Below are 12,155 nucleotides of genomic sequence, written 5' to 3' on the forward strand. Positions count from 1 at the left end.
TTTCTCCTCATTTAGGACCATAGTGTACACAATACCATGCTACAAGCCTAAACTAGATGACACCAAGAAGCAGCTAGTTTATTGGTGTCATTCAGCTAAGCAGCGAGAATGGGTGACACCAAGAAACCAGCTGCTTGGTAACTGAACACACCCTCCCTCCTGGTCTCATTCCTGCAACAAACCCTGAGAACTGGTCCTAGAACTTGTATACATAATTAGCAGTTTTTCTTCTCAGTTTGACATGAATCTTCTCATTACTCAGCTCCACCAATGAAGCTTGATTTAAAAATAAACCAATGTCACCCGCAGGGTGACCCGTATCTTGCAAAAGGTGACCATGTGTGACTTCTTTAAGGTCACACTGAGGTGAACAGAGCTGCTATCCACCAGGAGCGACCCCTTGAGGAATATCTGCCGACGAGAGATTCCGATGAGAATCGTTCTACAGAGTAACCATGAAAAATATGCGTTTGCCTCATAACGTCACCAAATGACATCATAATGTCTCAAGCTTGACATATCTAGAAAGCACTCATCGAGGTGTTCAATTTGAGGTACTACACGATATGGTTCCTAAAACTTGAAAATTTGACCTTGGGGTCAAATATGTTTGACCTTAGGCGCTAACCATGAAGGTCAAGGCCAATCGCCACCAAAAATTAATCAGCTGAGCGCCAGACCATGAACTATATTCCCATGAAGTTTGAAGACGATCCGATCAAAATTACTCAAAAAATAAGGGTTTCGTCGACTCCCCTGATTTGCGACAAAGTGACCTTGACTTTTGACCTTGACCTTCAAAATTTTATGTGCTGAAAGGGACCTCTATAGGACTCTGATATGCGAAGTTACAAAAATTTCCAATGATAACTGTGCTCTGCAGAATTTTTTATACGTGATTACAGACAAACAAACAAACAAACAAACAAACGAAAAAAACCATACAAGCTGACTAACATATCTTGCAAAAACTTCGTTTTGGCAAGATAATAAACAGTTCCCATCACTAAATATTTTATTGACCAGAAATCTTTGATTTTTCACACCAGTAAAAACATCTTTATATGGGTGGTGTATAAGGATCACAGACCCCTGCAACCCCCTGATTTCTCCCAAAAACAACTAAAAAAACAACCTGTTGTACATGAATGAAGTAAGAACATTGCATACTGCTTATGGGTATATATAATACATAGTGGTTATCTACCTAGGATAAATCCAATTGCACTCGGTGACGGCTGAGGCCGAAGGCCTGCGGCTTTGCTGCTTCACAAAATGGCGGCCGCATGATTATTTTGTGGCTGAAGTTGGGCCAGCTATCCAACCGTTGTGGTGAGGTAGTCCGTCCTTCGATGAGTTAATAACAATTCTGATAAAAAAATATCAAACTCATTTGGTCAGTGCCACGACCAATCGATGAGTGAAGGCAAAAATGGGCACACCAATTGGTCAGTGAAACGGCCAATCGACAAGTGTATATTACTGACATAGCTACAGACACATAAGCTCAATTTATTACAGCAGTTACACACACCATCTCGAGCGGTGGTGGGTAAACTCAGTCATCAGGCAGGCCGCATGTCTGGCCTTCACACTACTTCAAGCACCACAAGGCCCCTTTTACAGCAATTGCAAGTCAAAATAATACATTTTAACTTCCTTCAGCACTCCTTGGAGTCTAGCAGGGTAACTTTGCTCCTGATCATATTTTCGACCTCACCTGGTAACAAATGGATTCATTTATTTTCTTCTTTCTTCCCCTTCCTTTCGAACATAAAAACCACAGCCGGAAATTACAATCGCAACCATAATCAGTTTACTCGCAGTAAACGCAAAAACACTCACCATGGCATAAAATTTATGATATGCATTTATGCTGTATGCTCATGTCGTAAATCTTATTGAAACACACATGGCTAAATGCTAAAATCGTAGACAACTAGAAAACATAAATTCCAGCCACCTCTTTAGCAGCCATTGTCCTCCCTACTTTTAGATGAACCCATTCGAATACTCCTTTTACGTTTGAGCAGGTTCGCCTTTACATTTGTCTGTCCAGTCTTCCTAAAGGGGTGTCTTTGTCTACCCTTAAGGACAGAAACATGCTCCTAGTCTACCTTATATATACCTTATATAATCTACCTCGTCGTGATACGGCATAGATGCGTGAGGCTGTATGACTGTTTGTGTCTGCATTAACCTTGGTACGAACTCTGCTGAGATGCCTTTGATCTCATCAGAGTTGTGATACTTACATTCCTTACAGCACACCATTCTACGGTGGAATTCTCATTCACACTAACTTGTGATTGAGGTCCACGCAGAGATTTATTCACAGAATTTGATTCCATTAAAGTGTTAAAAAAAAAAAAAACTGGGGGAAGGGGAGGGGAGATGGGGCACAGGTATTTGCGTTTCAGACTGCAAGCTCCCTATTGGTTTCCCACCACTAGTGAAGAGTATCAATGGGTGGAGAAACTTCTTTTTTGAGTGAAATGCAAGTTGACGTTTTATATATTTTGGGAAAGGCATCCGTATGGTGCAAGCATAGTCATGGGAATACGCATACAATTGGAAGATGCTCATGCATTTTGCATATGTAAGTAAAAAATAATTCAATGTATCGTGGCTTGAAACACTTACATCGTTCAAAAGGTTATCTTTCAGCAGTTATCAAAATGAAATGTCTTCTCATGTACAGTAATTTATTTTTTTCACATGTCGTGTGGCATATTTTAGGGTTGTTTTGTTTTTCTCCTAAAATGGATATGTTGCATTTCTAGGTGACTGGTACACCACCAAAAGTCCCCAAGGCGAAGACCAACCGCAGTCGTAAAAGCACTGATAGCAAAAAGAAGAAGATGGGAAGTTCACAGGGCCAAAAATTGGTCCTGGGCAAGCTGGCTATTCAAAGGGATGACCAAGACAGTCCGACGCCCAGTCACCAGAAAGGTGGGCGTGAGATGAGGAAACGCCGGCTTCGTGATGATGATTTGGAAGCTGCTTTGTTGCTGTCACTTAGGGAAAGCCTGGACAACAAGGGTCGAACTCCATCCCCTCCTATTACTACTACCGTAGCTGATATGAACACTGGGACCAAGGCTACAACTAACCTCAGTCCAACATCTCTCCCTTGCCAAACCACTCATTCTCTTGGTCCTACATATTTGCCTACACAAAGTACAACACCCATCCAAACCCTGGCCCCAACACCTGCACCTTCCCCTGGTCCCTCTCACTCGCCATCTCATTCACCAGCAAGAAAGGGTCGAACAACAAGTGAAGGGAATCCAGACCTTACACCATGCAGGTACGTGTTCTGGTATTGGTATATGAAAAATATTACAGTGTGGATGACTACATTGAGGACCATGGTTTGCTTTTCAGTATAATACAGAAGGCATGGTGCTCGAATCATGGAAATGTTTTAACTTAATTTTAATATGCTCGAGATAAACTTGCTCCCACCTCCAGAGCAATCATGGGGGAACTGGAAGCGCATACAGATGCCTGGCCTTTCCTACAACCTGTAAACAGCAAGCTCGTGCCAGGCTACCGCACTGTCATCCGCAGACCTATGGACTTTGCAACGATGCGGGGAAAGCTTGAAACTGGACAGTGAGTTATTTTTGCTTTTTCGCAAAGATTGTGCAACTATTGGCGTTTAGTCTCCGTATTTTGGGGCAAGGAGGTGGAATTGGATTGAGGTTGGAGTTGTGATTGGACTTCCTTATAATCTCTTACTCTTTCTTCTTCTTTTGAATTCAGAAGAATGAGCTTTTAAACAGAACCTATTTTGAGCATATTCACCACTTCGACGACATTTTGAAACATTGGCACGATTGCACGCTAAGAGCAAACACTCGAATACAGAATACACGTTACATACTACCGGTAAGGGGGAAGTCACATTAGCAGGTGACAATAAAAATTGAAGGTACTAGTGAAGTACTGCCTGAGTGTGTTGCTGTTTTGTCGACATCGTAACAGCAGTCCAAAGTTCGTTAGTTATGGGGATCTGATCCTGTACTGCATTTTCCTTTTTTTTCTTTTCTTTCTTTTTAGAGGCTTTGGGTTCTTCAGTAACTAGCAGAGGTTTAAATCAAAACAATTGTTGACGCCAAGAAACAACTGCACAGGCTCATATTCGTTATGCTTTTATTTTTGTTGTTTTTAAGTTTTTCAAACCATGGACCTTTCAGTTGGTTTGAGTACTGCACTGATTGATTCCCAGTGCTCTTCTGGCTCTGCAAGGCTCGCTGATGCTCAATGGAGCTGAAATGATCCCCTGACTTTTTTTTTTATCCTGACCTTGGTCATTTTAGTTTACCCATCATTATCCATGCCTGGTGTTGGCTTAATGGCTAGAGTGGTGGGCCTGGGATTCTCGGGACCTGAGTTCAAATGCTGCATGGCTGTTGAATTGATACCAGGTGGGGGTGACTCAGCCTGTCATCCTTCCAAGGTTGTCAAAATGAGTACCAGCTTGCTATCCTGCGTCAGAGTGGTGACCCGTCCAGGATTGTGCCCAGTCGCCCAGGAGACTGCTTAGGCAGCACCAACGCTCTGCGCAGAGTATGGTCCCAATGGAAGGATGGATCATTATCCAGTTGACTGCAGCTTTGCTTTTCTCTTCCCACTTTGTATTTTATCTTTCCTCATCATTTGTTTCCACATTATTATTTCCGAACACCCTCTTTTTGTTAAATGCACTTTTCTTTCGAATCAGGCCCAAAAGCTTTCCAGTTTTAGAGCAGACATCGCTTTTTTCTGAAATTACTAATTTCTGACAAACTTAGGTTTGGAATTATTCTGAAAAGAAAAACAAAATTTTGTTCACCAACATCTTTATTTAACAATCTCACATTTTATAAGCAAACAAGCAGAATTCCAACAATGGATGAAATTAACCTTGACTGAAGGATGCGAATTGCCGTGGGAAGTAAGATGACGCCAATGGTTTCAATGGTAACCCCTCGTTAGAGCAAAAGACAGAGAAGCGATGGGGGGGGGGGAGGATTGATATTGGGTGGGTCAGAGTGGGTTGGGGGGGGGTGACTGATTTTGACATGGAGCGTCAGGGTTCATGGTTTAACCCTTTGAACCCTGAGCTCCTTGGACTTTCAGCTCCCCCACCCTGGGCTTCCTGGAGAAAAATCCAGCTGCTCTGGTATATGGAGGTTTGGATCGTGGCTGGTAAAATGGCTGCTCGGGTTCAAAGGGTTAAAAGTTTAGGGGTCTTATTGGGAGATATGAGGACTGGGAGAAAAGTGAAAATAATCAAGGGGAAAAAAGCAAGAAGTGATTGAATAAATAAACTAAATAATCTTAACAAAGTGATATAAATAATAACAACAATATATATATATATATATATATATATATATATATATATATATATATATATATATATATATATATATATATATATATATATATGACAAAAGAGGTAAAAGAATAATGATAATAAAATAACGAAATAGTAAATATCATATAGAAATTTTTACAATTAAACAATTAAAAAATCAATCATAGTAATTAAAATAAAAGCTGATAAAAAGAAGAGAGAGAAAAGGGAGAGGCAGTGAAGACGGTGCAACGGGGGCGGGCAGTAGGTACGGTGCAACGGGGGCGGGCAGTAGGTACGGTGCAACGGGGGCGGGCAGTAGGTACGGTGCAACAGGGGCGGGCAGTGGTGACGGTGCAACGGGGATGGGCAGTGGCGACGGTGCAAAGGGAGTGGGCAGTGGCAACAGTGTAAAGGGGGCGGGCAGTGGCGACGGTGCAACGGGGGTGGGCAGTGGTGACGGTGCAACGGGGATGGGCAGTGGGGACGGTGCAACGGGGGTGGGCACTGGTGACGGTGCAACGGTGGCGGGCAGTGGTGACAGTGCGATGGAGGCGGGCAGTGGTGACTGTGCGACGGAGGCGGGCAGTGGTGACGGTGCGACGGAGGCGGGCAGTGGTGACGGTGCAACGGGGGTGGCCAGTGGTGACGGTGCAACGGGGGTGGGCAGTGGGGACGGTGAAACGGGGGCGGGCAGTGGCGACGGTGCAACGGGAGCGGGCAGTGGCGACGGTGCAAGGGGTGCGGGCAGTGGCGACGGTGCAAAGGGAGTGGGCAGTGGCGACGGTGTAGAGGGGGCGGGCAGTGGCGACGGTGCAAAGGGGGCGGGCAGGGGGGACGGTGCAACGGGGGCGGGCAGTGGGGATGGTGCAACGGGGGGGCAGTGGCGGGGGTGCAAGGGGGTGTGGGCAGTGGCGACGGTGCAATGGGGGTGGGCAGTGGTGGCGGTGCAATGGGGGCAGGCAGTGGCGGCGGTGCAAGGGGTGTGGGCAGTGGCAACGGTGTAAAGGTGGCGGGTAGTGGCGGCGGTGCAAAGGGGCGGGCAGTGGCAATGGTGTAAATGAGTTGGGTAGTAGCGACGGTGCAATGCGAGCGGGCAGTGGCGATGGTGCAAACGGGCCGGGCAGTGGTGACGGTGTAAAGTGGGCGGGCAGAGGTGACGGTGTAAAGGGGGCGGGTAGTGGCGACGGTGTAAAGGGGATGGGTAGTGGCGACGGTGTAAAGGGGATGGGTAGTAGCGACGGTGCATTGGGAGCGGGCAGTGGCGATGGTGCAAGGGGTGCGGACAGTGGCGATGGTGCAATGGGAGCTGGCAGTGGCGATGGTGCAAGTGGTGCGGGCAGTGGTGACGGTGTAAAGGAGGCGGGTAGTGGCGATGGTCTAAAGAGGATGGGTAGTAGCGACGGTGCAATGGAAGCGGGCAGTGGAGGAGGTGCAGCGGGTGTGGTACAGCGGGTGCAGGCAGTGGCGGATGTGCAGTGGGTGCAGGCAGTGGCGGATGTGCAGTGGGTGCAGGCAGTGGCGGAGATGCAGCGGGTGTGGGCACTGGTGGAGGTGCAGCGGTTGCGGGCAGTGATGGAGATGCAGTGGGTGCAGGCAATGGTGGAGGTGCATTTTTTGCAGGCAGTGGTGGAGGTGCAGCAATGGAAATTGGTAGAAATGAGGTATGGGAGACAGTTTTTGTGGGTGATGAGATTTTTTTTATATGTTGATTCTTTATTTTGCAGGAAGGATTGTAAGCACAGAATCCTGTGTAGTTTTGAAGGAGCGGGAGTTAGGGACATTGAAGGAAAGGTAAACGATATTGTATCGGGTCTTGGCAGGAAGAAGTTGGTTGTGGTACACCGAGGGGTGAATGATGTAGGTGAAGTTTACTCAGAGGTTTTGAAAAATATATACAGGATATTGGGGAAGCGGTTGAAAGCAAAGGGTTGTGAGGTCATGTTTTCTGGGATTCTCCCAAGATTAGGAAACGATATAGAAATTATGAGCAGAGCAATAGATGTCAACCAATGGCTGGAAGAATGGTGCAGGGAGGAAGGTTTTACATTTACAAAGCAGTGGGAATCATTTTGGGGACAAAGGGAGTGTTTCTGGAATGATTGTCGTATATTAAATGGAAAGGGGGGCAGCAAGGTTTGCAATGGGAATTGAGGAAGGAATTTAGGCTTTTTTTAGGTCAGCAGAGGGTGGGGACGCAAGTAATGAATGGATGAAGTAATTATGATGAGTAAGACCAGGCAAGAAAATAGAATTTCAGGAAGGGAAAAGTTGAATATATTCTATACCAGTGCCAGAAGTTTAAATAATAAGATGGAAGAGCTTGAAGCCAAAGTAGAGAGCGAGGAGTAGGATATAGTTGCAGTGAGTGAGACATGGTTTAAGGAGGAGAGTAACTGGAGGACAGGATTAGAAGGCTACAAGGAGTATCGGTGTGATAGGAAGGACAGAATAGGAGGAGGAGCAGCAATCTGGGTAAAGGACAGCATTGCATCAAGAGAAAGGGGTGATATAAAGGAAGGAATAAATGTGGAGGATTCTGTATGGGAAGAGATTAGAGATTGTAAAAACAGTAAGATACTGGTAGGATGCTTTTATAGGGCTCCGGGTGGGAAGGAAGAGGAGGAAGGAGGAGGACATGAAGAATTCAAAAGGGCACGTGGTAAGGGAAGAGTATTGATTATGGGGGATTTTAACTTGCCAGGGATAGATTGGGTCCAGGAACAGGGAAAGGGCACAGCAGATGAGGATTTCCTAGTTTTAGTCCAGGATTGCTGTTTAACCCAGTTTGTTGATAAGCCCACGAGGGGGAGTGCAGTGTTGGACCTCCTTTTAAGTAACGATCCCAATATGATATGGTGGAGGTGGTGGAGGTTGGGGAACATTTATGACTAAGTGACCATAACATTGTGTGTGCAAAGATTATGTTAAGGGTTAGAGTTCAGGATAGTAGGGTAAGGCTATTAGATTTCAGGAAGGCAAACATTAAGGGTATGAGGAGAGAATTGGGTGATGTAGATTGGGAGACTTCAAAAACAGGACAATCAGCATCAGATAAATGGGAAACCTTTAAGGACCAAATATGGAGAGTGCAGAGTAAGTACATTCCAATGAGGTGTAAAAGTCGAAGTAGAAAGAGACCAGGGTGGTTGAGTAGTGAGATAAGGAACGCTATTAGGGAGAAGCAAAATGCATTTATAAGGTTTAAAATAACAGGACTGGAGTTCGATTTATATCATTATCGGAGTAAACAGAGGGAAGTGAAGAAAATAACTCCACAAGCCAAAAGGGAGTATGAGAAGGACATGGCTAAGAATGTTAAACATAATATCAAGGCTTTCTTTAAATATATCAGGGGAAAAGAACAGGTTAGGACCAGTGTGGGCCCATTGAGGAATAGCACTGGGAGAGGGGTTAGTGATAAAAGTGAGATAGCAGGCTTATTAAACAGGTATTTTTCTTCAACTTTCACACAAGAACAGTCAGGAGAATTTCCAATAGCTGAGAGTGTCTATCGAGGAGGTGAGGAAAGGCTTTTACAGAAGATCCAGGTTGGAGTGGAGGAAGTAAAGGAACAACGAGGAAATCTAAGAGTTGATAAAGCTCTGGGTCCAGATATTATGCACCTGAGAGTGTTGAGAGAAGTGGCTGAGCAGGTAAGTAAGATGTTAACGGATATTTTAAATCGTTCCCTGGAGTCAGGACAGGTACTGGAGGATTGGAGAGTATCAAATGTAACACCATTATTTAAGAAAGGATCCAGGGAAGAAATGAGAAACTATAGACCTGTTAGTTTGACTTCAGTTGTGGGGAAGGTGTTGGAGACATTAATTAAGGACCGGATGAGGAACCGTTCAAATAAATACAAACTAATTAAAGGTAGTCAGCATGGGTTTACCAAAGGTAGTTCCTGTTTAACAAATCTTTTAGAGTTCTATGAAGCAGTGTCTGATTGGGTGGATGAGGAAAAGCCAGTGGACATCATATATCTAGACTTGAAGAAGGCATTTGATAAGGTACCACATCGGAGGTTGTTAGCGAAAGTGAGGGCTTGTGGAGTGGCTGGTCAGGAAGCTAATCGGATTGCAAACTGGCTTAGTGGTCGGAAGCAAAGAATGGCTGTGAGTGGGAGGATGTCTTGCTGGGAGGATGTAAGTCATGGGGTACCTCAGGGATCAGTACTCGGACCATTACTATTCATTATTTACATCGATTTGGATCGTGGGGTGAAGAGTAAACTTTACAAATTTGCGGATGACACAAAACTTGGAGGTAAGGAGGAGAGCAGAGGGGTAGTGATCAGATTCAGGAAAGTATTGATACTAGTATAGATTCGGCAAAAGATTGGCAGATGGAATTTAACCTGAGCGAGTGTAAGGTGTTGGGGATGGGAAAGAACAATGAAAATAGAGATTACAGGATGCAAGGGGTAATTTTGGAGCATTTCGCACAGGAGAAGGATCTGGGGGTGGTAATAGATCTGGGGGTGGCACAGGAGATAAGCAGACAGCACAGTGACAGGCAGCTCGCGGTAAAGTAAATAGGGTTTTAGGTTGTATTCGGAGGGTGATCAGTTATAATAAATCAAAAGAGGTGGTGTCAACATTGTACAGGAATTTAGTGAGGGCCACATCTAGATTATTGTGTGCAGTTTTGGTCACCACAGTTCCGGAAGGACATAGATGCCATGGAGAGGGTTCAGCGTAGGGCTACTCGATTGATTCTGGGTCTGGCTCGACTCAGCTATGAGGAGCGGCTGAAGGAGACAGGGCTTTCTTCACTAGAAAGGAGGCGGTTACGAGGAGATATGATGGAGATGTTTAAGATGATGAAAGGTCGAGATAAAATAAGTGCAGATGAATTATTCAACAGAGTAGACAGTGATAGGACCAGGGGCCATACATAGCCTGAGACTAAAGAAAGGAGGGTTAAGACAGTAGTAAACAGGAAACTCTCACTCAGAGAGTAGTTAATGTATGCAATGGTCTCCCTGGAAAGGAAGTGACAGCAGAAAATGTAGAAAAGTTTAAATTAGAATTAGATAGGTACCTGGAGGTTTTGGACTTAGAGGGCAAGTATGGGCGTATTGACGAGTATGGGGACGGTGATAAGACTTTTCGGAAGATTGAGTATTGATGGGTGATTGTGTATGGAGTGCTGTTGGTGGGGGCTTTGTTAAGGGGGATTGTGTGGTTAATGTGTGTTTTTAACCAAGCCCATGCCCCCTCCCCAAGGGGAAGAAAAGGAAAAAAAAAATATATATATATATATATATATATATATATATGTATATATATATATATATATATAAAATAAAATAATTACAAAAAAAACTAGAAAAATAAATTTAAAATATAAAAATTTACTTCAATAATTGAAAAGTTTTTTTTGCATTTTCTTCCTTGGATCTTGGGTTGATGGGTTGGTGTGGTGTTCACGCAGGCATAATGGGCTGAATGGCCTCCACCTGTGTTGGATTTCCTTGTTGTTATTCCTCGTTGAAAGAAGAGGAAAAGTTGGAGAGATATGATAAGATATAAAATGATATAAAGCAAAATAAAAGGTAGAAAGCAGAGAGGGTAAGGATTGAAAATTTTGAATGAGACTGGAGGTCTAAATGAATGAAAAGCGTTCGTTGATTCTGTAGGGAGCCGACGTGCCGATCCTGTAGATAAGGCTTTGCTCTTTGTGCTCGCAACACTGTCCATGGTGCTAAAATGGGGAAAAACACCAGAGACTACCAATTGTCTGGGATTGATTGTGATTGAACGATTGTCTGGGAAGATTGAAGTGTCGAGCAACCGTCTTGGAGAGGTCTGTGCTGTTTGTTTTTGTACCAAGCAAGTGTTCAAGTAAGCGATCTCCCAGTCTTCTCCCAGTTTCATCGATGTAGATATTCTTGCAGAGAGTGTACGTTCACAGAGGTGCAGTTGATGTGGTCCGTGACTTTAATACTGCTTTTGAGTCCTGACAGCGAAGTGGTTGTCTTGATGAAAGGGCAGGTGTTACAACATATCTGTGAACGCTTGAACGTTCCTGGTGGGAGATCAGAGGGTAATGATCCCCTCTCAAATATCTGTCCAACTTGAAAGAGATGAGAGGAGGTTGTGGGAATATCGAGGTGGTTTCAGAATCATTCTGTAAAAGCTTGAAGTTCCTCAAGTCGATGTTCTTGACTCGAAGGCTATTGTGATAGTAGATCAACTTGAATGGGATCCTTTCTTGGGTTTTTCTTTTTCTCAGATTGTTGGAAAGCTATCTGTCTGTTGGTGTTGTGGGTTGTTCCCCAGTGCAATGGCCACAATGGTGGTGAGAAAGGCACGCTCAGTGATTTTGATTTGAAGTAGCACAGATGACAGCGCCCAAGGAATTGTAAATATGAAATTGAACTTTTGACGTATGGGCGAGACAAAAATGAAACCGACAAAAAGATTTGCATCGCTGGAACCCATTTTTGTCCCCATGGGTACGCCATCCATCTGCATGTGCGACAAACAAGCAGTTGAGAGTGTGGACCGATTTGCCAAGGTGGAGAAGAGTTTCTGCACTTCGTTCCTTGGTGGTCAAGAGATCAAAAACGTGTTTGAGAGTGCAAAGACCCTCATCATTGGGGAAGATGCTGTGCAGGAATTTGATGTCCAATATGAATAAACATTTGTTATCAGAGTGAAACCTTAACTGTTCAAGGATTGTAAGTGTGTGATTGGTCGTCTCGATGGAGGTAGATATTGGAGTGTGTACATTGGATAAGAGGAGCAAACGTCTTATAAAGATAAACTGAAGATCATTGTTTTATGGCAGCTACAAG

The 12,155-nt window shown here is 44.4% G+C and overlaps 1 protein-coding gene across 20 annotated transcripts in view; it reads left to right on the top strand.

The window, feature by feature from the left end:
- Nucleotides 1-12,155, top strand: part of BAZ2B (bromodomain adjacent to zinc finger domain 2B) — a 385,196-nt gene that overhangs the window by 366,364 nt on the left and 6,677 nt on the right. For 19 of the 20 annotated variants that reach the window (XM_085873227.1, XM_085873230.1, XM_085873235.1 and 16 more), the window contains 2 exons: nucleotides 2,784-3,310; nucleotides 3,475-3,618. In XM_085873227.1, coding sequence (XP_085729353.1) covers nucleotides 2,784-3,310; nucleotides 3,475-3,618 — 671 coding nt within the window. The remainder of the gene's footprint in view (nucleotides 1-2,783; nucleotides 3,311-3,474; nucleotides 3,619-12,155) is intronic. The other variant, XM_085873237.1, reaches the window with a different exon arrangement.

This window comes from Eptatretus burgeri, chromosome 3 (assembly GCF_056783735.1).
Source record: "Eptatretus burgeri isolate ZD-2024b chromosome 3, Ebu_testis_v1, whole genome shotgun sequence".
NCBI classification, from domain to species: domain Eukaryota; kingdom Metazoa; phylum Chordata; class Myxini; order Myxiniformes; family Myxinidae; genus Eptatretus; species Eptatretus burgeri.